Source organism: Phodopus roborovskii, unplaced genomic scaffold, assembly GCF_943737965.1.
Source record: "Phodopus roborovskii unplaced genomic scaffold, PHOROB, whole genome shotgun sequence".
Lineage (NCBI taxonomy): Eukaryota > Metazoa > Chordata > Mammalia > Rodentia > Cricetidae > Phodopus > Phodopus roborovskii.
In genome coordinates this window covers 10,664,665-10,690,609 of record NW_026126409.1, presented here as the reverse complement: position 1 = coordinate 10,690,609, position 25,945 = coordinate 10,664,665, and the positions used below count along the sequence as shown (strand labels likewise).

Genomic DNA, 25,945 nt, shown 5'->3' with positions numbered 1-25,945 from the left:
TCATCCTGACTCTTTATTGCTATACTTTAGACTCAGTAGAAACTCACTTCTTAAGTTAGAAAAAAAGGCAGAGATCATTCTAGAGAAAATCACTTCAGTAAATTTCCTTAATTAAAAAAAAAAAAGCTACATGGAAAGACAATGACATAGTTGACCCCAAGAGAATCTGGGCCCCGCAGGATTTATTTAAACAGCGTTTCTCCGGAGCGATTTCAGGCCAGGGTCAGAAGGATGTTAGACTCACCCAGAGGAATGCAATGGGGAAACTCCTAACTGGCCCTCGGCTTGATTACCAAGCTATTTAGAGAAGAATCAGTCAGCCAAACTAGGTCAAAACCTGCAGCCTGATGGGATACCGGTAGGAAGCTGGTAGGGAACTGCTGGGGAGGAAGCTGCACCCGTGTGTGTGTGTGTGTGTGTGTGTGTGTGTGTGTGTGTGTGTGTGTGTGTGAGTGAGTGGTCGGACCAGCTTAAATGGAGGAACAGCTTGGGAAGGCACCTGGACCTCTAGATCAAAGTGGTGGGACTTTGAGGGAGCAGTGATTTTGAAAGAGCAAGGGGATGGAGCTCACCAACCACTTGGGTAAACAAAGCCATGCACTTGGCTTTGAACCACAAGTGGCTCCCAGAAACAGTGGCCTGAGGAGGTTTTGCTCTCTTCTCTGAGCTGCCCCATGACTGGGGACAAGCAGCTGGGTGGTTCAATAGACTTCAGGGGGATTTGCCCCAATCAGACTGACACTCTGGCTGGGAAGAACTTGGGCTCTGGACAGTGTCCCACTCCCACCCCCCCCCCCCCAGCTCATTCCGACCCACCACACACCTACACAATGAAGCCATCCAAGGAGAGTGCCCGGGGACCACAGTATCTTTCCACACTTGCCTGCAACTTCACCCCCTTCAAATCGCTGACACATCAGTCGTCTGCTTAGTTGCTGAAAATTCATTTATTTAGCCTGCTTGGGGTGAAGTCATGCAGCTAGAAGACTGACTTTCAAAATAAAATCAAATCCTACTCCCAGTTCAAGGGGCAGCAGGAAGCCTCAAAATCTTCAGCAGTAGCCCTCACATTTTATTAGCAAACTATCCACCACACCTAAATTTTAGAAAGAGTGAAAAGCAGAATACACAGTGGCTGTTCAACTCAAAGCTATGTGCATATTGTGTATGTCACACCTGCTTTCAGACAAGGGGCTGGGGTGATGGCTGGTCCAATCAGCAAAGTGTCTGCCATGCAAGGGTCAGGACCTGAGTTCAGATCCTCGGGACTCATGTGAAAGTTGGGCACTGTGGTTTATATCAGTAATTCTAGTGCTAGAAAGCTAGAGACAGATGAATTCTTACAGCTCATGCGCCGGACAGTCTAGTGAGAGACCGATGAAAAAGTAAGGTGGAGACAATAGAAGGCCGACACACACACACACACACACACACACACACACACACACACACACACACGAGATTAAAAAGATGACAAGCTGGGTTCATAATTCTGTATTTGCTCCACTGACTATGGACTGGCACACTTTGTTGAGTGTGCATAGATGTCAGCGGGTATCTTTTTCCTTCCTGTTAGGACCACCATACTGCCTCCATTCCTGTTTCTTCATGGTCATGACTGAAGACACCCAATGAGGGCGGACCCACAAAAGCACTTCACACAGTGATAAGTGACCCACAGATAATGTGCTTGGGACAGACACTTCAAGCAAAAGAGGATCTCGGTCTCAGCACTAGCTCTAGAGGCACCTGGCATGGCCAAAGCTTCTGTCTCCTCTTTTTCTATAAAAGGGATGTTGCTCCTGCCTCATGCCTCATAGTACAATGCTGATTCAGGGAAATGGTGGTTACAGGGGTAGTTTTTATACGTAGAATACAAGACAAGCTGTGGTCACGTCTGGTATCAATTGAAATCTAGTCTACCTTTGAAAACATTTGCACTTAGAACATGTAATGCTTCAGGGATTTAAGAAAGAAAGAATTTGTTCAACAGTCTAAACTTTACCAATCGGTTTACTTCTGCTTTCTCAGTGACTGGATATGTCTTATTTTTTGAGCTGGTTATGAAGAGTGAACACACTGCACTAAAGTAGAAGAATGCATTCTTATTTTTATTTATTTATTTATCTATCTATCTATTTATTTATTTATTTATTGCCATAATATGGGGACCTCAACGAGTCATGAGGTTCATGGCACAGATTAGCTCTACCAAAGTCTATATCTTTGGCTAGGGGAGTGTTCTGCTTATTGCTTCCAAAGCAAACCTTTAGAGACAGTGAATCATGTTATTTATCCCCCAAATGATCTAATATAGAAAATTACTTAATTAGAGGAATTACATGAGACCGTTCATTTATCAAGCTAACATAGGCCAGGGAGGGCTTGGTGTCTCTGTTCTTCCAGGCCTGGTGTGTGCTCTACCTTCCTCAGCAGAGGCAGAGGCAGAGGCAGAGGCAGAGGCAGAGGCAGAGGCAGGTGGATCTCTGAGTTTGAGGACTGCCTGATCTATAGAGTGAGTTCTAGGACAGCCAGGGCTACTCAGAGAGACCCTGTCTGGAAAAAACTAAACAACAAGCAACAAGAATATTCTGATGAGATTTGCAGGGGGTCAGCTCAAGACTGCTTCTTGCTCAGTCAGCTGAGCACAAGTCACTTTGGCCAGGTCTGTACTAGTGGGATATTCCCAATTTGATTCTGGCCAATAGCTCTAGTTATCACTCAGCAGCCATTCAACATATTTGTTATGCTTCTAAAGCAAAACCTCAGGGAAGGAGAAAGTTCTAGCCTGGCTTTTCTAATCTTTCTAGCCCTGTTGCACACGTGGCTGAGAGGCTATGAAGATGTTTATGTTCACAACTTTGAAGGGCATGGCTGTAACTGATTACAGAAACAGAATTCTTGGGGTATGGGTCACAGCAGGAGGCCTCTGTAGGGAGCTGGGGGGGGAGGTTAACGCTTCACTGGCACCTACAGTATAAATTCTTCTCTTATAACAACACAAGCCAATGACTTCAAACTGGATTTCTTTGTTTTTCATTCCAACACCCCCTTGACCTCTTCACTGTGGGGAGACACACTCAGAAAAGCCAGCTGGGAGTATGTGAGAGGGTCACCCTTCCTAGCCTTTGAGATGTGAATATGTCTTAAGGATGTGGCGATGCTGAGACTTGATTCCAGGAGGGCTGGCTGGGAGATGGCCTGGTTCTGCATGGTCAGTGATGAAAGGCCAGGGCAACAGTGATGTGTGGTCTCTGGGATGTGTGGGAATGGAAGCCAGGGGATCAGGTGGCAGCAGTCAGTAGAGGGCCACTTCACCCAGCTCTGGGCCAGTGGCTAGGATGAGACAGGACAAGAGCCCTGGGGATGACAGGCTGCAGACTGGAGGAGCACCATTACAGGGTCCAGGTAGGTGAGTAGTGTGAGAGGCATTCCTGAGCCAGTGATAGTGCCAAACCACTCTTTACCCATAACCAAGATACTTTGGTCAGAGATGATAATGGTGTCCACAGTCTTCAGATCAGTAATCAAGCTAAATGCTCTCCTCTGTCAAGCATATTGGAATGGAAATTTGAGATAGCTTTAACAGGCTTGTAGGAAGAGACAGAAAGACTGCTCCTGTACTGGAAACATTTTGGAATTATTGTCACAGGCTTCAGGGCTTAGGAAGCTGCTTCCCAGCCACCGAAAGGAGGCGATGCAGAGGTCCAAAGTGGGAGGGGGGCAGGGACGACTGGAGAGGAAGTGCAGTAACCAGAGCCTTCAGGGAGGTGGTTATTCTATACCGGGTCCTGTGCTGGGCTTCCCCTGCATTCTGAATGGAATCCTTTGGCCACATGCACTGGGAGGATTCTGAAGTCCTCCTGCAGAGGACAACAAAGGCTCAAGGCATGAAAGGTGTCAGCTGTGACAGATGGAGGAGCCTGATTTGAGCCATGTAACCTGGACCTGGATGTATAAAAAGGTTCTGAGACAGGACACATTTGTGGCTTGGAAGAACTGGCTCTCCCTTCTCAGAAGGAGACAATATGTGTAAATCCTGAACTTTGAAGCAGGGGCAGAGGCCACAGTCGTGAGGGGTCCAGATGAGGTGTGGGGCACACACGGCCAAGTGACGTGTCTGTGAGGAAGTAACAAGATACAGGACTTCCTATGTACCCGTCTCTCACTCTCTGCCTCCGCTCGGATGACTTCCAGTGTGATTTGTCTCAGAGCTTCCTATCACAGCAATCCATCTTTATCTGAACATGTAAGATGTGGGTGGAATTTTGCTAACACTGGACAGATGTTCAGCTATAGACTAATACACAGGACTGACCACTGAAATCCAAAATAACAACCAGCAAAAGCCTTCAGAGAGCAATGGAGGAGTGTGAGTGTGTGTGTGTGTGTGTGTGTGTGTGTGTGTGTGTGTGTGTGTGTGTGTATGGGGGTACTGGCGGCCAGACTTACTTCAAAGGAAGAGACTTCCAGCAACCCTGGACTTCTAGGAACACTCTTGAAGCCTGGTGTAGCTTTCTGTTTCCCACAATCCACTCTAAATGCTTATTCAAGGATGCTGATCTCAGATTCTCCTCGACACACTCAGCCTCAACTTTGTTAAAATGATAGCTAAGCTGACTGTGTGGGAAAGCTCATTTTTATAGGGGCCATAAGCCACATATTATATTATCCTCTTTTTTTCCCTTTGGTATTTATTGCAGATCAGGGTCACAGTTGTGAGATGCCCTCAGGGTTCAGGTCCTCATATACAAAGCTAAGAGTTTTGCAAAACAGTAATTCCTTTGCCTTCTTATAGGCAAGCAAAAGAAAATAATCTTCCTTGATGCCATTCCTAATGTTTACCTGTAGGCATGCAAGTTGATGGGTTACTCAGAGTGTTCCAGAACATTGTCAGTTATATATACTACTGGTGCCCAGACAGACCAGCCACAGGCAAACCTAAGTTCTATGGCTGCCAGGGCTCTTAAGATCCTGTGTTTCAGGTTACTCACACTGTGGTCTCCAAACTGCAGCATCATCAGAGTCAGAAAAGCAAAGTCCCAGGCTGTACACTGACCTGTGAATAGGATGTGGAGGGGGGACAGGACAGAGTACTTGCTCCTGCAGGGGAGAAGACTGTTTCTGGCTTGGTATTTTGTACATCCAGGGAAGGACCATGGCTCCTCTGGACACTCCTTCCTTCTCATCAGGGACCACACTGAGTGGGATGAAGTGTTTTCTGGGGTAGGCTGCATTGCTATGTCCACACCATCAGCTCGGTGGATGGGTCTCAGAAGGAGTGAGTCTGTCCAACCCCATTGGGTGCAGTTGGGGCAGTAGTCAGCTTTCCATGGTGTGTGTGCAAGTGCACGTGCATATCTCTCTCTCTCTCTCTCTCTCTCTCTCTCTCTCTCTCTCTCTCTCTCTCTGTGGATGTGTGTGTGCGTAGGTCAGATGTAGATGTCAGATGCCCTTCTCAATTGTTTTCCACCTTATTGTCAGAGACAAGGAATTTCCCTGACCCTGGAGCTCACAGAGTCAGCTTAGACAGGCTGACCAGCTAGCCCCAGAGATCTGCCTGTCTCCACTCCCCAGCACTGGGGAGTGCTGGGCAGGAATGCAAACACCTTGGTTAGGTTTTTCATGTGGGTTCTGGGGCTTGAACTCAGTTCCTTGTGCTTGCATGGCAAGAACTTGACAGACTCAGCCATCTTGCCAGCCTCTACTACCTGAATTCTCACCCCCTAATGACTGTAAGGCTGGATTTCCAGTGGTATTGAGGAGGATGCCACTGAGCAACCTCTGTGACTCTGAGGACAGAGCTCACTCAGCCCAGTGTGCTTACTGGCCATGTGCCCACTCCCCTCTGGGTCTACAGCTCAAGGAAAAAAATGCAGGCTATGAAATGGAAATACTTTGGCACGCTGTCTTGCAGTTGAAGCATATTTTGCATTAGCTTGACTCTGCAGATAAGCCAATGTCTGCCTACCCCAGTAGTTTTGAACATGGCAATTCAAATCAAGCAGAACCAATGGAGAAGAATGTCCCTGGCTGACTCTGAGCACACACATTTGATGGACATACTTCTGGCACCCAGCACACAGATTAGCACTGTGATTCTGAACAGAAAGCCCTGGCCATTTGGGTTCTGCCCAGAACACATCTTTGTCCTTTTGAGCCAGGTCTCACTACTTCGCCAGACACTCCCTGCCTACACGATGTCCCCAGGTCCCATGCCTAAGCTTGAGAGGACAGGAGTCTCTTCTTCCTCCTCTGTCCTCAGGCTCATCATAGGCAACACAGGCTGAGAGAAGTCTCTTTTTTCTCACAGCATCATAGCCACAATTCCTTAAAACCCTAGACTTCCCACTGCAGAGACCAAGGTGGCAATTTCATGTTGTATGTTTTACCACAATTTTAAAAAGAAAAGCACCCCCGCCCCTTTGCCTAGAGCCCCGAGGCAGCAGGGTTACTTTCAGATGAACACTATGTCTGTCTGTATGAGGTGTGTGAATCACAGAGTCAGTGAGGTTTCGTGCACAGGAACAGTGAGGAAATGTGCACAGGAACAAGGCTCTAAAAGGGTCAGAGGTCATGACGCCTGACTTCTATCCTTATCCTTAGTGACTCAAGCTTGACCTAATGAAGAAGAAGATCCTGACTGGAGGACAGAGATAGCATCTGGCCACCCAGAGGAAGGAGGACCTGAGGTGTGGCAACAGTCCTCCTTGAAGTGGCCATGGAAAAGACACAAAAGGGCAATTTTAAAAACCTGTGTGTCTGTCAGTCCGCCTGTCCCCCTCGGTTAAAGACATGGACTTGGAGCGGCTTTGATCTGGCGCCATTCACAGAGAATGAAGGCAGATAGTCAAAAGGAAAGACTTTGCTCAAGAGAGTCAAACCCCAGCTGTTTCAAAGTTCACTTGTTCACTTGCACACCATATTCACTTGTCCCTTATTCCAGAACTTTCTGACAAGATCCCACCTTATTCTCATGGATTGGTTGGGTTTGTTTCTTTCTGGTGTCAGGCGAGTGCTCTACCATTGAGCTATAGCTCTAGCCTGCTTCTTGCCTTTTTATTTTGAGACAGGCCTACCATGTCATCCAGGGTGGCACTGAACTCACTCTTCAGTTCAGATAAGCCTTGGACTTGTGATCGTCCTGCCTCAGTCTCTCACCTAACTAGAACTACAGGCCTGCAACACCAAGGGAGGTTCAACTCTACTCTTAATTGCTTGTACTTCCTAAGTAAAGAATTTTGGAATTCAAAAAGAAAAAAAAAATAAATAGAGCCCACCAAAAAACAAAAACCTAACTTCAAGAGCCAGCATGAGTAATCTGATTACTTCCTTCCCTTTCCAGAGTGCAACAGCTCACTCATTTCTACATGGTAAATTCCAATCAGGTGAGATGCAGATAACAAACTGTTCTTATTGGAGGACTCAGGAACCACGAAAGGTTTGCCAGTGATGGGCAAAGTGCACTGGGTCCCAGGGGTCTCACTGGACCCAATAGTGGAAGTAACCAGGGCCCAATGGGTCTTACTGCCTTGTATGGTGGGATAGGTAGGACTTGTGCCAGCTCATGGCCTGCCTGGCAGAAGGAGACCATGGTGGATCAGCAGAACCTCCAGGTGAACAGTATAAAAGCAACAGAAACCAGGGCCAGAGCCACCCTTTCCTGGTGATGACTAGAAATACTCTTCTCTTCCCATATCCCAGTGTCCAGATGTGGGTGATCACACCCAACTAAGTTTGACGGCAATAGATGCTGCCACGGAACCCAGAGAGGGTCAGATCTTGGCCCCAGAGTTCCTTGTATTGCAGGAAGAGGGAGGAGGCCAGACAGTAAGATGGTAGGAAATCCTGTCAAAGCTGAGGTCCTCTCTGGGGGGGGTGGGGTGGGGTACCCAGCCCTGGTGGGAACTGGAAGAGGAAGGTGGTTTGCAGACAGGAAAGGAGTGTATCCTAGTCCTTACTCAGTTATGACTTGGCTACTTGTGACAATGAAGCAAGTCTCCAAATAAGAAAGAAGGAAAGAAAGCATTTCCCTGGGAGATGTCCATGGCTGGCCTCTTCTACCAGAGGACCAGCTGGTTCTGACAGGTCTATAGAAAATGTGAAGGCACTTCATCCTAGAAGCTAGTTAGTGCTGTTCGGATATGGTGTGCAGGGAATTTCTGTTTTTTATATGAGATTCTAGTTGCTTCTTCATATCACACTCTACCAAACCAGGGCCCTTGAGCTTTCCCTCCTAACCACATTATACTTGGATCTTGAAGTTATTTGAATACAGTGTTCTTTGTTAAAAGCCTTCCATTTGTTCTGAAAATAATTTGGCTATGCCTTGACTTAACTTAATTAAAATGAAAATTTCCCCTTTGCTGATATTTCTTAGATTCAAAAGAAATGGAAATAACTGTCTAGTGGCATTAGCAACGTGTGTAGACCAACTCCTACCATGTGAGGCAGCACTGGGTGACTTTGTATATGGGCTCAGGTTCCAGGTCACCACAACAGTGACCTAACAAGATGCAGCATGGTTTCCATGCTCCAGACACTGAAAAAATGGGGCAAGAATCCTCACCCCACTGTAGACTTCCTGGTTAAGGTAGTGCTGATCTTCCCACTGGCTCAGGATTATCAGGGCTCACATTCTTTGTGGGGTCCCCCCTCTCTCCTTCCCCCTCCCTCCCTCTCCTGGGGCCCTCCCTCTCCTGGGGCCAGTGCCACTGTGGGTGAGATCTGGAGAGGATGAAGCCACCAAGGGAATGTGTCTGTAAATGATTGCACCCTGGACCCAGCCAGGGCTGTAGGACACAGCAAGACCATGTTTGTGGCCATGTAAGGCCACAAGCCCCTTCTCCTGATCTCATAGAGGCTGTAACCCTGTGCCAAGCTCAACACAGCGAAAGAGCAGTGCTCAGTGAGTCCTGTCAGTCACCAGGCAATGGCTCCATGGGATTCAAAATACAATTTTTCTAATTCTCGTGTGGGAGATCACAAAATGAGCAGAAACAGCAGAACAGGAATTTTATGGGTTGGGTGGAAACAATCCCTAGGGAAAAATGCAAATGCCCACAGGCAAAATGCCACCCCCCCTGCTTTATCTAATGGATGTAACATTTAATTTTGGGGGGTGGAATGGAGTGAGGAAAACCACATTTTGATGTAGTCTTTCACTGATTTTTCTCTAAGTAGAGTCTTCACCCAAAAGATGTGTTTCAGTACCAGGAACTGAATTCACCCTCACTCACTTCCAGCCCACCTCCACTTCCTCTAGGCCTCACCCCTGTTTCCAGCTACAGAGCACATACTCCAGTGCAGTGTCCACACCTGAGCAGGTGTGTAGCCACTGTAGGGCGTGTCTGGGCCGAAAGGCAGAGGATTGATGTAGAGCACGTTCAATGTCTCCACTTCTTTCCCCCCTTTTCATTATAAATGGTCCCCCTCCTCACTGTTCACTACTCTCTGGGCCCTGGTTGTTGAGACAGGGTCTTGCTTATCTCGCCCAGGCTGACTTCAAACTCTCAATCCTTCTTTTCCAACCTTCTAAGCTCTAGGGTTATAGGCTGAGCTAGCTATCTTCCCCAGCTCTGTGATGCTCTAAAACCTCTCAGAGCCATCTTAGTGCAGGAGGCAGCATGTCAGTCTCATAAAATTACAAATCTCCCAGGATGGTTTGGAATCCACCAGTTCAAAAGAGGGGGCTTCAATTAGACTCTTCAGTGGGTCCCATTTCTGGGTGAGCACAGGTATCTTAGTCTTTGCTGAGCAAACTCTAACAGGAAGGGGACAATAGTCTCCTTGGACCTGAGTGAGAAACACTCACAGAAGTGCACAGGGCAGATCTGCCAGGGCGGGACAGAGGCTGTACCATTCCTGCTGCTGGGCTCTGGTTATCAGTAGCAAAGCAGTGGCAGGTCAGTGTGCCAGGCCATATCACTGACCAAGTTCCCCAAGGGCCACCTGAAACAGGCTGTGACCATTGGGGGATCCCACACAGAGGCCTGTACCATGCAAAGATGTGTGTGTGCACACATATGTGATGGGCACAGGTGAAGTGGTGGCTGGGGACATGGGCTTGGATACACCTATGCTTCCCCAGAAGTTAACCCTTTCTCATGTGGGATAGGGCATGAAGCCCTCCCATTCTCACAGTGAGGGCATTGACCTGAAGGAAGCTGAGTGTGGATCTGCTGCCCTGTGGGGAGGTTTCTGCTCTCCTAAGGGCAGTGCAACCCACTGCCATCTACCTCAGCCCCAAGAGACAATGGAGTAACCATTTTCTCTGCCAGCTCTAAGGTAGTAACTGTTTTTTCAAAATCCTCTCCTCTCCCCTCCTCTCTTATCAACACAGAATTCTTTTGTGACCCAGATGTGTGCCCTACTCCCAAAGTCAAGGAAACAGTAGACATCAGCTGGGCTATTCCCTTCATTCTGACACTGGTTACCTGGAAACAGTAGTGAATGACTTCTAAACGGCTTACTTCAGATTCTAGTCAAAGGTCCCAGGCTGTCTTTTCTGTGTTTCTGATCCACTGGGTATACACTGGGGTTCCTCTGTCCTTCTCTGGCTAAAACTCACGGGGCACCCATAGGTCTGGTGACAGCACACAGGCTCTACACTCTGGGGGGCACCAGCCCCCAGAAACCTCTACCCAGACTACTGTTGGGAAGCTGATAAGCCAGCCTGGGAGATCTCAGAGGAGCTTTGCTGCATCTATGAAACCCCTGTTTCTGGAACCCCGATCTTAGAGTTGGGACTTAAAGCCTCAACCTCTAAAGCTGTGGCAGTCCTTCAGGAGATCAGAACCCATGCTCCAGCTGTAGAGGCAGTCTACACACAGTCATCACAAAGGACAGAGATCTCAGGGGCGTCCCATGATAAAAAGAGCAAATGCTACGTGTACTCTACCTCACCATCCTGCAGGGAGGGGAAGGCTCCCTCTGCCCCTCCAGGGCCTTCTGGGAGAGGAAACCCCCACCCAAACCAGGGGACAAACCTCTTTAATGCATAGGGTCACCTCTGCTATATTTCCTAAGTCAGCAAAGTGACTTTCACTCACTGGAGGGAGAACAAGCTTAGAAATTCCTTGTCCTTGGCACATCAGTTGGTCACTGACAAGTGATTGATTCATGATTGAGGTCTGACTAGCTGGTAAAACCTCCTAAGACCTGGGAATGGTGGTGCATGTCTTTAATTCCAGTACTCTGAAGGCAGAGGCAGGATGATCTTTGTGAGCTAAAGGCTAGCAAGGACTATATAGTGAAATCATATCTCAATATCACCACTACCACCACAACCACCAAAACACCCAAAAGTTTCAATTAACTGCATTCTCAAATAGTTGACACTGGCAGAAAAATTGCAAAGACAGGGCAGTTCCTATATACCCTCCACCCTACAGGATGACAAGATAACACTTTACAAACATTTGCACATTTCTCAAAAGGAAGAACATTAATACATCCATCTATAGACTCTAGTAGATTTCTGCAAAGTTTTTCATTAATGTGGCTTTACTGTGCCAGGGCCACTAGGGGTGACACACCACATCCCAGGCTATGTACTGGAAAGCTCACTGCTCCTAATTAGCCCCAGCAAGAGCTGCAGAACAGGCTTTAGCAACCAGAAGCCAATGACAGGAGATCCACCACCCCCAAAATGAACAGATTAGAGTCCACTAGGGAAGCCCTGGCTACTTAACTTCCTTTGAAATTTACCCTCTAACCACACCCATAGGACTTAGATAGAGTCACAGAGCCCCCCTTAAGATTGCATATCATCTGATTCTTTCATAGATTACCTAAACAAAAAACCTCATTGTCACCTGGAGAAGTCAGTGGGGACAAAGGCCACAGTCCTGAGATACTGTCATTAATTGAAAGGACTGACTGCTAGAGGAGTACCATTTTTTTTTTTTAATGGATTCCAGAAACTTCTCAAAACAAGGCGGCAAAGGCCTGGCATGGAAGCTTCTGTTGTGTTACATGCTAGGAAGCCCTGACATTCATCCAGACAAGTTTCCCCACCCCAGTGGACACCTGAGCCCCAGGATCACCCCTAAGTCTTAAGTGTAGCACAAGGCTTGGCAGAGGTGAGCAGTTCAGGCTAGCCTGGGTTGTGGGGCATCTCAGGAGCCCCCTCTTCTCTGAGCTCCAGCAGCCAATTAGTGGCCACACAGGAAACACCCTTTGCCAAGACTGCTTGGTTCTCAAGGTGAAGCAGCTTATGCCAGTGTCCAACTTGACATCTCTGCAGGGAGCACTAGCCAATAGTCTTAGCAGTAAAAAGCCAGAAGTGGATTTCACAGCATTTTCTAGAATTCTCCAGTTCTAACCCTTTTGACAACCACTAGTTGCAGCTTTCTGGCAGCAGCTTCCTCAGGGGGCCAGCACTTTTCTGGGAAGTAGCAGGGCTCTGTATTGACCCCCTTCCCCACCCTAATCATGGAACACTCATGTTCCTTTCTTCTCCTCCGATCTACAACTACAGCTCTTTGAGTTATTTTTTACATCAAAATCTTTGTTTTTCTGCTCTGGAACTTTGTCCTTGGATTTCACATTTTCCTTCTTTCTGGTTCTATTTCCCCAGAAAGGGCTGGAGCCCTTTCCTGTCCATGCTCTTCGGTTCACATTTCCTACCCATCTCTAATCCTATGGGCTGCTCGTGGCAATCTAAGTACTCAGGGGAGGTGGCTTCCAAGGCTCCAGAGGGCTGGAAATGCTTGTGGCTCTCACAGAGACTTCCTCTTCTTAGGGGCCCAGGTTTCACACAAAGGGATCAAAGCCTCAGGGAAATGGGAACACACAGTTCTCCTAAGTCTCCAGACCCTCCAGCTCCCTTCACAGCCCTATGAAGTGGACACTATTCCCTAAGTCCCTATGACCCAAACATACATGGAGCCTGGGAGTGCCCTCAATAGGCTGCAGCTGCTCATTCAGCTGGGATCATTAACCAGGCAGCCTGCCTTGGAGGATTTCTTGGATTGGAACCCCTTTATGACTTAAGACTTGCTCTCAGGCTGGGCAGTTGTCTGTGTACTGGTTTTTCAGGCCTTGTATTATTGCTGTTTGAGAGCCTTTAGAAATGACTGTGTGGATGACAGTAAGTGGTCCTGAGTTGCATAGGCAGAACATCTGGATTCACACTGGGCCTTCACACACTGAGGATGGTGACAGTGTGTGTACCCTGCTTCCTTCTTTCCCTTTCCTTTGTGCTCCTGGTCTCCAGAGTAGCAGAAGGACACCTCCTCCCCACTTCCTGGAAATTGGTGTTTGCCCAAGGTCAAGACCAAGGAAAGCTCTCACATGAGAAGACCCAAAGATAAGCCTAAGGAACATCCTCACATTGGCTTGAAAACCCAGGAGGCTGGGTGTGGTGGTGAGGTGCCTGGCTCCCATACTCTAAGCCATTTACAAAAGAAAGATCCAAGGAATGTTATTTATACATTGGGCCTCTTTTTTTCTGCACTTGTAATATGGGCACAAGAGTTACCCACATGGAGGTTATTTTCCTGGAGGCTTTGATGTACTTCATGAGCACAAATTGGTATACAAGAAGCATTCATTAAATAATTATCCATTCTTTTCACTAACTATTCTCAACCATTTTTGCACAAAGAACAATATATAACCAGTGGTCCAACTTAATTAACTGACCCATCCCAGGAAGCTTACAGATACCAAAAACAATGAAACAGGATCACAGAGTCAGGCAGACAAAGAGGGGAGAACAGAGCTCATCACAAGAAAGAATTCCATGCACAGGGTTTAAAATCAAGGGATTATGTCACAGGTACTAGCTGTGAAAAAGCCAGTGGACCAGCAGAAGCTTGGAAGACGATAAACTCATTGTTGACCATAACTAATTACACACCATTTCAGGCACAAAGATCCACACAACTGTGGGAAAGCCATCACAGTGTTTGCCTACTGTATTTGCATATTTAGAATGTAAAGGTCAGAGAATGAAACAGACATGCACAAGACCTCAGATGCTGTCCCTCAACTCATGTGAACTGATTAGGATTCCTGGTTTTCTATGTTCCTAGAATGGAGGGTTCCAGGAAGCTGGCACCTCAGAAAGTCCTGCTGGAAAGTCTGAGATGGAGTTAGGGATCTGAATTTTTGAAAAGTCTTTCTAGGCAATTTGGCTTTGCTGGGAAACACATGCTTTTGATCACATCCTCGGGTAGGAGGGCCAAATATACTGAGGTGGGTTTGTATCATGGGAAAAGATATGTGCAGACACGGAGTTGTATTGTCCATGCAGGGAATATGGCCTCGGGGACAAGCTGCAGCTATTCTGAGAAGTGTGGAAACAAACTGATGCTCAGTGTCAGGAGATGAGGGCAGAGCTGTGCAAAAAGCCGTTCCATAGCAAGCCCTTTTAGGACTTTTTAAAAAATTATACCCAATAAGGTCTTCATTCTCAGGAGTGAAGACATTGATAGTTGTACAGTGGTTCTGGGGCCAGCACACTGTCTGACACTTTCTAGGAACTTGGGTGCAAGTATCTATCTACTGTGATCTATGGATCCTAGCCAAGTGGGAGTCATGCATGAGGGCCCACAGGTAATGGCAATTCTAACTAATTAGGTTCTGTTCTTCTTAGGTCAGAATTTAGAACTGGGGCAGGAAGGAGTTATAAGACTAGCCAGTACTCTCTGGCCAAAGTCTGGTCAGAGCCTTCCCTTTCTCCTCATGCCTGACAGCCCTGGGTCCCAGTAGAACATAAAGCAACTCTTTGGTGGGACAAGTTCCCACTTACTGCAAGCCAGAGAACCCCTGATGGTTTCAGCTAGGTGAAGGGGAAAGAAACAGGAGCAGACTTCCTTTCCCCAGAGTGTGCTGGTTCCACACAGGTGGAGTGCACTGGTGTCCCCAAGCCCTCTCTAGTCATTGGGTGCTACAAAGACAGGTAAACAGCACAGACAGGATACTTGGCCTGTGTCCTCGGTTTTCAAGTCTCTTTTAAACATCGAGACCCAGCACAGAGGTGGCACCAGGACCCGGCTCTAGAAAGACTGGCTACGTATGTGGCAGACTCCAATGTATTCCTCGAGTCTAAAAGCAATTCTGGCAGGCCTGCCTTGATCATGGTAAGAGGAACGGCCATAGCAAACAGATCACAGATGCCCTGGTCCACAGCCCTCCCTCTGGCCTGGAGCTCTTGAGGGCCTGTTCAAATTTTGGGAGAAACCGTGGTTCCTAGCTCATTGTTCCCTTACAACGTTAAAGCAGGAGGTTGTCTCCTCCTTGCTCCGCCCCTCTCTGGAGTCTCATATTTAAGCAAGAAGCTCTCTGCCCACCGCAGTGCCTGGACACCACTGCTGAATTTCTGGAAACTCTTTGCTCCCAACCCCCTTCATCCGTGCTCCTCATGGCCTAGTGACTGACATTCCTCTTTAGCTGCTAAGGCCAAAAGCTTGGCAGCAAACGGTGCCTGAGGCTACGTTTTAATTATTAGCTCTCTAGAGAGGGCCGACGCCTGCACTGCACGAGGTGTGCGCCTGGCGGACACAATAGCACACACACACACACACACACACACACACACACGCACACGCACACGCACACGCACACACACGCACACTCAGTTGGGCTCGGTGTGCCTGTTTTCCACGAGGCTTCGCGAGCGTCCAAAACCCTCGCGGGCGCGGAACTCCAAGCTCGTGGAGTTCGAGGTGTACTTACCGCCAAGACGCTCTGAGCCAGGAGTCCCACTGTCACAGTCGCCAACAGCAGCCACCTACACCAGAGAGGGAGGAAGGGTGGAAGGGAGACATGAACGTGCGGGCCCCAACTTGTCAACCCCTCAAAATTGTACGCAAGGCCCCCTGCACCCAGGAGACCAGGCAGAAGGTGACTTACCCTCGCAGGGTAGGGCCAGATGCTGAGAACTTCACTAGGTCCATGATCCCAGTCTCACAGCTCTAGGCTTGGCTTGATACCCTTCTAACCTGGAGTCAAGAGACAAAGCAGGTTAGCAAGGGTTGCAGGCAGAGGAAGGGAGCATCGTCATCGCAGCATCGCGACTCCGCGGTGCGGTCCCTCTGATTCTTTGAGGGATGACCAAAGTCCCGTCCCATCAGGAGACAGAAAAACGGGGACTCGTCTCTGTAGGCCCTGGCTGGAGCCGCTTAGCCCATGCAGCGCGATCCCCATTCCTCCATCTCTTTGCCATTCCAATCCAAGGGAGCGCGCGGCCTCTGTCTGTCCCGAGAGCTCCAAGTCTGAGATTTGGGGCCTGGGTCCCAGTGCCTCCCGGGGGTCGCTCTCACCTCCGGCTCCCGCGTCAGGAGCTGCTGCTCGCGCGCATGGGCCCCTGAAGAAGCGCTGGCCCGCGGCACACCAGCGGCCAGGCCCTCCTGGCTCTGCTCCGTGGGCGCCGGCCTCCCTGGCCGGTGCTTGGCCGGGACCGGCGAGCCAAGGGACTAAGGGAACCCGGACGCGGGAGGAGCTGGGTGCGGAGCGCAGAGCCCCGGCGTTCGGACTCTCAGCGACACCAAGTCCCGAGCGGCGCGCAGCCTCCGCCTCTTACCCGCGCCGCAGGGTCCTCCCCTTGGAGACGCCGCCCGCGCACCGCCGAGGGGAGGGGGCAGCGCCAACAAATTGGGGAGCTCCTCCGGCCGCGCGCTCAGGTCTCTGCTCAGAGCCACCGCACCCTGGACGGTGTGCAGGGCTCGCAGCCGGGCCCTCCGAGACTGAGCTGCTCGCCGCGGCCCCCGAGAGCCGGGCTGCACTTCCCCGCCGTCCCTGTTGGTCCCCTGCCACCCCGGACGCGCCACCATGGGGCCCCGGTTCAGCATCTGGCTTCTACTGCTGCTGGGCGCCCTTCTGCTCCACGAGGAGCGCAGCCGGGCCGCTGCGAAGGTGAGTCTCCTACGGGCTTCGCTCTCCAGCCTTCCTCCCTGCACCTCCGGCGCCCCGCGAGGCCTCTTTGTCCCGGGCCCGGCGCGGTCAACCCACCCGGCCCTCGGGGGTGTCGCGGGTGGCACGGCCAGGTGCAGTCTTCCGGAGGGTCTCCGCTCACTGTCCCTGTGGGCTACGATCGCGCATCCATTACGGAACCTCCTTTGTTATGAGTTGCGTTCGGGAGAGTTAGGAAAGGACCGAAACTTAGAGCGCACCGCGGTGGGGGTGAGGGTGCAGGGGAGCCAGGGAGATTTGAACTCTCATCGCCAAGGCGCACAGCGGCGGGGCGCGCGAGTGGGTCTTGGCTGGAAGGGTGGGCACGCACACCCCACACCGCTCAGAATCCCACACACATGTGCAGGGGCAATGGCTTTGGGCGTGTTTCTGGTTGTTTGGAGACTGTGATGGTTGAGGCCGAACAGCTCTGGGCCGTTTGCCTGGAAACATCTGTATTTTTGCTTTCCCACGACTTTTGTGTAGCCTACAGCACGCTTGAGAACAGACGCGGGACTTCTACGCATCCTAAAAGTCACTGCCTCAACTCTTCTTGCCTTTTATGAGTATGTGCCTGAAAATTATAACCACATTTAGACTTGAGTGTGAAACCAAAGAGAAACTCCATCGCATTGTTCCCTGCGCAAATTGTTTTTTTTAGTTTTTGTTTCCTCTGGTGCTGTGCTTGGCCCGGAGGGCGCTGGGAGATGTTTGCAGGAGCCAGACTTCCAACTCTAGAGGAGCCCGTCCAGATTTTTCTGCTTTCGCCTCTAGAGAATACACTTCAGCTGCTGCTGTGACAGCCATGCAGGCCCAAAGGCCACAAGGTGTGGCCTCTCAACAGTTTGCCTTGCCTTCCCCTTCAAATGGCTAAAAATGCTGTTTTCTACTTACAGGCACTTCCAATTAAAAAAAAAAAACAAAAAACAAACAAACATAAAACCTCAAACAGTTTCTTGATTTGCATTTTTTTTCCTTTTAAGAATTTCACCTCTTTTCTACAGGACCGATACTGATCAACTCTACCATAAATTATTAACTGTTACATACTAGAATAAACTGGTAATATGTACTCAGGTTTCTTAATCAAGTTTTGCCTCCTTGGTGGCAGCTTCTTCATTGGTTACTGAAGAAGGGCGATTGTATCAGCAACCGACCTCAGAGAATTCCTTCCCAGATTGTCCCAGTCTCTCCTTTCACTACCCTTTCTCATGGTGAGGGGTAGTTTCTCAAAAGAACAATCTTGCTGAGCTCAGTCTATAGTTCTTGTGACTTGGGAGACTGGGGCAGGAAGATCTCAAGTTCAAGGCCAGCCTGGGCTACAGAGTGAGATTAATGCTGGCCTGGGCATATTCGTGAGATTCTCCCTAAAAAGAAAAAGTAGAAAGAGGCCTACGGATGTAGCTGTGAGGTGCTTGCCCAGCATGTGTGTAGCCCTGGGTTCAGACACAGGGCTGAAAAGATGGACCAAAAGACTTCTTAGTTCTTCTAAGGGAGCCAGGTTAGGCCGTTATAATGGAAAAGCATGGGCCACTGAGTAGATTTTTCTGGATGATAGTGTTAGCAGAACTAACCGTAAGAGCTAACTTTTCAGACACAGAGAGCTTTAAAAAAGATGAGTCAGCTGCACAAAGTCCCAGTCTTACTTGTAAAATCAAACGAACTAATGTTGAGGTTTGGGACTGTTTTAGTTCCTATTCATTGTTCTGCATGACCATGTACATTCCTGGTCACTTGCTCTCCTCTGTTCTTCAAGTTGTCTTGAAGGATCATCAGCCCTCTCAACTATGGGCATCAGCCCTCTCGACTATGGGCACCCTAAGATGATACCTTAGGGTGGTACTTAGCCTGAATTGGGAAACCTGCTAATGTGCATATGACTTTGGGTCTATAAGAAGATCCACTAAAAATAACACCATGCTAATTTAGCAACCAGTGTCCTTTTCATGCTACCAATAACATTTTGCCCTGCTGGTTCTAAAACTAGCTGTTAGAGACACACAGCAACAAAGTAGCTTCCGTTGTATTTATCTAAGTCAAATGTTTTCTAAGCACACCATTTAGATGGTAAGATGCTACAGGTCTGCCTGGTGATTGCACCAGGGTCATGTACTTGCTAGGTAAGCACCCTACATGAATGCCTATCAAATTATTTTTCTTGTTCTGAGATTGGAATTTTCCCCTAAGTATGGTCATGCCTGCCTAGCAGTCTTGCTGTCTCCTGACCATTAGTAACTTCTCCAGGGACCAAATGACCAAAGAGTTCAAAGGAAGGAGATTTTATTCCCATGCCAGTATGGGTGGCTCTCCTTAAACTTGTCTTTACACGAGAAGGCTGGTTTCCTATGTAAGTCTCAGCAGAGCATATGGTGGGGGTGGGGGGTGGGGTGAGTGGGTTGGGGGAGGGGGACATTGTGCTGGTGAGAATAGTCCGAAGTCCTCTTGCTCTTTTACAAGAAACAGAACTGGAAAAGGGCAAGGGCCTCTGAAACCAGCAAGAGGTCTGTGCATTAACTGTTTGTGTGCCAGACTGGGCTCCACCAGGAGTATTGATTGACAAGTTGAGTTACTCAGTGTATACACCATGAGTGAGTACAGGGATGAGGGGTTCGTGTTTGCTTTATTAAACAGATGAATTAGGGTGCTTTTGAACCCTATGTCTCAGTTTCCCTTGCAGCCACTTCCATCCTCCCCTTTATATACTCTTGGTCTTCCTTTATTCTACAAATGCACTTGGAACACCCACTTCCTGTCTTGTCCCAGGCAGGTGCTGGCCACTCAGCAGGTCCCAGGGAGTAATATGCTGCCCGAGGCCCGAGAGAATACAGACTGGGAAGTACTGAGGAGCGGACAGTGTCACATCTAAGGGAACCCAAAGACATAGAAGACCTTAGTCCAGCCTTGGGGGGCGGGCAGGGAAAAACCCGTGGGAGGCATGGGGGCTAGACTAGAAGCCGATGGCTGTTGGGACACTGACCCAGTAGCAGGATGGCATTTCCTAGCATCTCCCAACCCTATGGATCTTTGCATTTTACAGTGACCTTGAAATCTCTCCTCGAAGATACCAGGAATCTTTGTTTCTGGGATTAGCTATTGGAGTGGCTGACTTTTGGTCTTTCAGAGCTTAACAGGAGTGAAAGGACAAGGTGTAACCCATCAGCGATAAGGAATACCCAGCCCATCCTGTGACCTGTCCCTTCTGACAGGTGGGAATGGGGGGAGGTTGGAAAGTTTAAGCATGGATGACCTACTCAAGGCAGGAGTGCCAGTGGGAACTGATCCAGAAAACCTAGGTGGGTCTGGGCAAGGGCAGGAGGGACTCACAAATCCCTACATTATTCATTAACAGGAGTGGGCATATTCCTAAGGGTGGGGGGGGAGGGTCTAACAGGCTGGGTGATTTAGTGAAGAGTTGGTGGTAAAGATTTTACAGACAATGGAACCCAGGAGTCACGCAGGACCACGGAGCCTTGGAGATAAGGGTGAGGGCTTCAAGAGACTTGTCACAAATATCTGTTAGAATGAATTGTACAATGTTTGTCCACAACAGAACAGCATTGAACAATGATTGTTCCTAACATTGGAAACAGATTAACCTCATTAAAGTGTCTCTCAAGCAGGCTTGGCATTTGGAACTCAGGATAAAGTAAGCAAAGAACAACAATAGAATGCCTAACATAGTATCTTGGCGCATTGTTCTTCCTGACCAGCAAATATGTCAGCTGCAGAACAATACCAAAGGCGATTTCTGCCATTGTCCAGCACACAATGAAGGGGTCAAAATCAGAACTGGGTCATTGGGAATTTCTTCTGAGGTTTTAACTCTAGGATTCCTTTGGGGTTAATGTTTGATATTCTGTTACTCAGGGGCCCATGCTCTCTGCCATTGTTTTCCTGGCCCCGTCCTGGGGTGCAGGGTCACCTTCTTGCTCTTTGCTTCCTGTCCCCAGGCCCACTGGACATGTCTGTGGAGTAGACCTCTGCTGTCTTTTCTTCTCAGTTGTCTTCCTAGGGATCTCCCTGCATTCTCCATCACCCCTGCCCTTGGCCTTCCTGAGCTTGCAGCCCATAGCTGACACCCCGCCCTAGCTGTCCCCATTCGATTTTGAACTTAAAGTGTGTGCAGAGCTGAACTTGAAAGATTTTACCCATACTGCCAGCCTTCTGGTGCCCCACCCCCAGTGTGGTTGTTTCCGATTAACTGCGATGACATGTGACTCTGAAGCTGTGCCCTTCTCTCCTTGGCCTCCATGTCTCTGACCCACATGAGACCTCCTGCTCTTGGCAGCGTTGCCAGCAACCCTTGTTGCTCTGCGCTCTGGCACCTGTCCTCCAGCACACTCCTTCTATGGCGTGGGGCTGATGGGCTCTTCAGTGTCAGCATGGCCCACTTTGCAATGCAGGTCCTCTGAGTATGGGTGTATGCAATGCATAGGTATCTCACTGCCTGACATAGGAAGGTCCTATGTCTCTGCCCATGGCTCCCACACCTGCAACAAATGCTCTGTCTTCCCTTAGCCTCTCCATTCTTCTGAATCTCCTGTTGAAATCTTCCCTAGAGTTAGGATGTGGTACAGGATTTGAAAGTTCATCCTGATGACAACAGCTGCTGTCATTGTCATCTTCAAGGCCCTCATCCCAGTATATAAAGTGAGGATAATCCCAAGGACTGTGGTGGCCTGCATGTTGCAGGGAAGCTGTGTGCATGAGGTAAGCAAACACCAGGAAAGGCAGGCTGCCCTCTCTGCCACATAGCTATGCCGTCACCTTGGGGAGGTTGCTTCGGACTTCCCTGCCAATTATAAGATGCCTAAGGACACTTTTTTTTAAGTACCTTGACTATGTTTGGGAGAGAGCCTGACACATAGGCAGAGACATGAGTTAATCACTGGTAATTAATTGGTCCTGATGTTTCCAGGCTGCTCCCTCAGCATCCCCTGGGGAGTCCTGGTGGAGCTGTGTACTGGCTCATGGAAACTATGTCACAGTGTCCATCCTGTGGTATTATTAGAGAACACAAAGGAAAATGGTGGCCAAAGAAGGTGTTTCCCTGAATTTGGAATTCTGAGCAGATATTCCAGCACAGACTAAACATGACATGGATACACACACAGTGCTGACCTTCTATGTAAATAGTTTATTCCGTGGCTTAGTAATGTTCATTATGGAAGCCTGGCCCAGGTTTGGTTTTTACACTGCACACTATAAGCACACTTCATGTTATCTGGGTTTTAAATCTCTCTTGGTGTGTGGTAAGTTGAAATGTGAGGAGTGTGGTGTCTAAGTCAGATATAGCAGATACACCACTCCTGCCTCGAGGCCTTGTGTGCTGTATTACCAACTGCTAAGGAGCATCAGTAACTGCCTCATCCTCTGTTGCTCTTGTAACCCACATGCCAGAGGGAGGGTTGGTCTTAATTCCAGTGATCTAAGCTTAGCCAGACAAAAGAAAAGCCTGTTTCTCTGTTAAGTGAATGTTAGGAAACCAGATACAAGCAGGCATATTTGGAAAGACAATGGGACACATCTAGGGAGGAAGGGGCTAAGGATCTGCCTTGCCCTGTTGGAGGTCCATGTAGGCATACAGGGTCTGACCTCCTCATGTGTGAAAGGCAGTGACCCTATTGATGAGGAGAAAATGAGCTGTTGTTTGCAAAGCATTTATCGAGTGTGCAGTGCTTGTTTAATGCCAAGCGATACTCTGCTTGTTCAATGAAAAGCAAACTCCGAGGAGTAAACAGTCAAGCAATGATGTCAGGAGGCAACTGGGGCTGGAGGAAACTGCTTGGATCATTATGTCACAGCATCATGAAGCTGGTACCAGCATCAGCATCATCAAGGAATAGAGAATACACCTGAGTTTCTGGATCAGCAGTGTGGGGTGAACTGGAGGTTCTGAATTTCTGGCAGGGGATGCTGCTGGTCTAGAGACCATAGCTTCTGGCTGTTCTCTTTGCTTTTCTAGGAAGCAGCTTGGTGTGTGATTAGGTGCTGGCCAGCAACCCAATGTTATCAGCATGCCAACATCTGGGAACACCATCCACTTACCCTTAGTCTGAAGCCAAACCATTGCATATGAAATGTCCTTCCTCATTTTCTTTCTTGGTCCTTGTTGGGGTACTATTGCTGACAACTAGCTGGGTGTGTTCCTTATAAGGTCCCAGCAGCATGCATATGGTATGTGAAGAAGCTGATGCTGGTAAATTAATTTGCCCTGGCTCTCTGAGAGCCCCTCTCTTCATCAGGAAGAGAGTGAGCTTTTTCACAGGGCTTGCCTGAATCTCCCCAGCCTTAGTGTTAGGATTTAGGCAACTCACCTGCCGAGTGTGGCAGTGAGCATTTGTCTGGAGGTCAGCTAGGGTGGAGCCCAGCTGGGGTTTGTGATGACCTGTATGCAGGCCCACAACACACCACACCCCACTTCCCTGGCCTCAGCCACCTGGTTGCCTGACTGGGAATTTGTGTCCCATTACAACCAAACCCATTTCCTGGAGATTAAGAACCATTTGGGGTCAGTGGTTTAAAATAACTCCTAAATTTTGGTCAGGAAATGGCCTATAAAATTAAGATGAGGTTACTGAGGCAGGCAGGAAAATGGGTCAGTGCTGGGAAAAATATCCTAGCTATCAGATAGTCCCTTAGTCTCTAGATGAGATCGGTTCACTTTGGATGCACACACAAGCTCTGGTCAGGATCAGTGATGCTTGCTGATGGGCGGGCATGATGGTTTTCTCAACATTGTTTATGCAGTGGGCCAGTTTTTTCCATGCATCCCTAGTCTAGAGCTTGTCATTGACAGACACTTCAGCATGCAAGGCTGGTGCCAACACCAGATGTTTCTTATCAGAACATTACCCAAGTCTGACCCGGATGCTATTGAGTTCCTTCTTTATAATTAAATTTTGCTTTTCCAATGCTGGAAATTTAGTGACTATATTTCTTTATTCTGGAACTCAGGCTTTTGAAATTGAAAAAAAATTTTAAATAATAATTTAATGTTTTCTTGTTGACTTTGGATATTTTCTCATTTTTCATGCGGCTGTGATCTATTAATACATTCAGAGACACGGCTTTTCCTCTTCAACAAGTCGTCATTCACAGTCTTTTGGGCATTGTTTTATTTTTTTAATTTATTATTTTTTTTACACAAGTTAAACTAAAACCACATTAAGAGCACCCCAAAATATAAGTGCAGAGTAATAGATCCTGGGTACCATATGTCATCTCTTGCCCTGGCTTTTAAAGTTTATCCCACAAGTGTGTTTGTACTCACTTTGGGTTGAAAAACTGCATGGGGTTAATAGTGTCCATAAACTTTGAATTCTGGATTGTTCTGAAGTAAATGCCAAAGAATAACTTTAATAATGAGATGATACGGTGTCATGCTGATGTCTGTTCTCCTTGAGCCCCAAAAGTTGTTCAAGTAGATCCCGGAACTCTAGGAAGAGTGTCATACAGCTGCAAACTCAGAGTCAGAGGAGCTGAGGTTAGATTCTTGACTTACCAGGAAGTAACTGTGTCATTGGACAAGCTTTCTGACCTCTCTGTGCCCGAATTTTCTCATCTGTAGACTAGGAAAAGTGACACATTCCTTTAGGATTGCCATGAGGCCTGTGTCTATGTGCTGTGTTAGAGGGAGGCAGACGAGTGACTGCTGTATTGCTAGGTGCCACTTCTCCTCGTTGGCTCCTTGATTGGATTGTAAACTGTGATGTTGGTAAAATCTCCCTCTTTTCAAACCTCTGCTGCATTCTTTAAAGTGAGCAGCTTACTGGAGAGTTGATAAAGTGTTGTGATTAATGACATTCACATACATAATCAAATGTTGGTATGCCATTGTCTTTGAGTGCTATGCTTAAGGTACTCCCAGATGGAAAACATGATGGAAATAAAACCAACAAAGGAAGACTGGAAAAAAAAATGTTCACAGTGCTCTTCTGGACAAAGTGACAGTGTCATCCTGTGCTTCTGATGCTTGGGTGTTTGCAGCTGTTTTAGCGGCTCCCCCTTCTATTGACACCCTGAGTGGTGGACATGCAAGACAAAGTGTAGCAGGAACTCACACTTATTGGGAGTTGCTTTGTGACCCTTCCCCCTTGCCTTGGAGGAGCAGAAAGGTGCAGCTTGACTTTGGTCTGTTCCAGTGTGAACTCAGGCTGGTGTGAGCTGTGAACAGATTAATGGCAAGCATTGTGTTGGAATGGAGGAGTTGGAGCTAATGTCTTATGGCTGAGTCTGGTAATCTCACCCTGGCATGTTCTATGACAGAAAATGCTATGGTGAATAGCCAGTACATAGGCTCTTACTGTGTCCAGTCCAGAGAAGCCAAGTTATGGAAACTGCCTATCAGCAGATGGATGTATGGGAAATGAGGCATCACGGACGGTGCAGGTTCCCCTAGCGTTTACTTTGCTAATGTCCTTGGAAGGGCCCACTCCCACTCTCTATCCAGTTGATTAGGACAGAGAACCCAGCACTCAGTCAAGAGGACCTGGAATGGAAGCTAACATTGTCAATAGAGTTGGACAGATGCATTTCAGGGATGCTCTGGAGAGGAGATCAGTGTGGGAGCTGAGATAATGGTGATGATTTATAGTCAGTTTCTTTTTTCACAATCCTGGAACCACCTCCTCCCATCCTGCAGACAGGACCTTACTATCTATGCAGTCCTGTCAGTCCTCCTGCCTCCACCTCCCAAAGGCTGGGATAACAAGGGTGAGCTGCCATGCCTTTCGGTCATCCCCTGAGTGTTTGCAGAGGCCGTGGGGGAGTGATGAATGGTGCATGCAGACCCCTTGCAGGACATGAGATGGAACAGGAAATGTCTTCTTGACATTTTCTCCTTGCCAACCTCCTTTTCTGGTTAAGGACAAAAGTGATTTGTAAAACCATCCTCCAGGTAGAGTACTATGAAAGGCTGGGTGCCGAGAATCATGGTCAAGGCAGTGTTTGTGTGAATGCTGTTAAATTATAGCCAGTGTTTAATGGGCCCTGTGCAGCATGCTGCTCCCAGGTTGATGGCAGGAGCTTTTCTGGTCTCCCAGAG

The 25,945-nt window shown here is 48.3% G+C and overlaps 2 protein-coding genes across 2 annotated transcripts in view; one reads left to right on the top strand and one right to left on the bottom strand.

Annotated features, from left to right (window-relative positions):
• Col4a2 (collagen type IV alpha 2 chain) overlaps window positions 1-16,394 on the bottom strand; it is a 132,903-nt gene extending 116,509 nt beyond the window's left edge. The window contains exons 1-3 of the mRNA XM_051181975.1: window positions 16,272-16,394; window positions 15,862-15,950; window positions 15,685-15,739 (exon numbers count right to left, since the gene is read on the bottom strand). Coding sequence (XP_051037932.1) covers window positions 15,685-15,739; window positions 15,862-15,905 — 99 coding nt within the window. The 5' untranslated portion in view covers window positions 15,906-15,950; window positions 16,272-16,394. The remainder of the gene's footprint in view (window positions 1-15,684; window positions 15,740-15,861; window positions 15,951-16,271) is intronic.
• Window positions 16,395-16,606: 212 nt separating this feature from the next.
• The window catches only part of Col4a1 (collagen type IV alpha 1 chain), a 106,096-nt gene continuing 96,757 nt past the window's right edge, over window positions 16,607-25,945 (top strand). Inside the window, exon 1 of the mRNA XM_051181976.1 lies at window positions 16,607-16,863. Within this exon, the coding sequence (XP_051037933.1) occupies window positions 16,780-16,863 (84 nt within the window). The 5' untranslated portion in view covers window positions 16,607-16,779. The remainder of the gene's footprint in view (window positions 16,864-25,945) is intronic.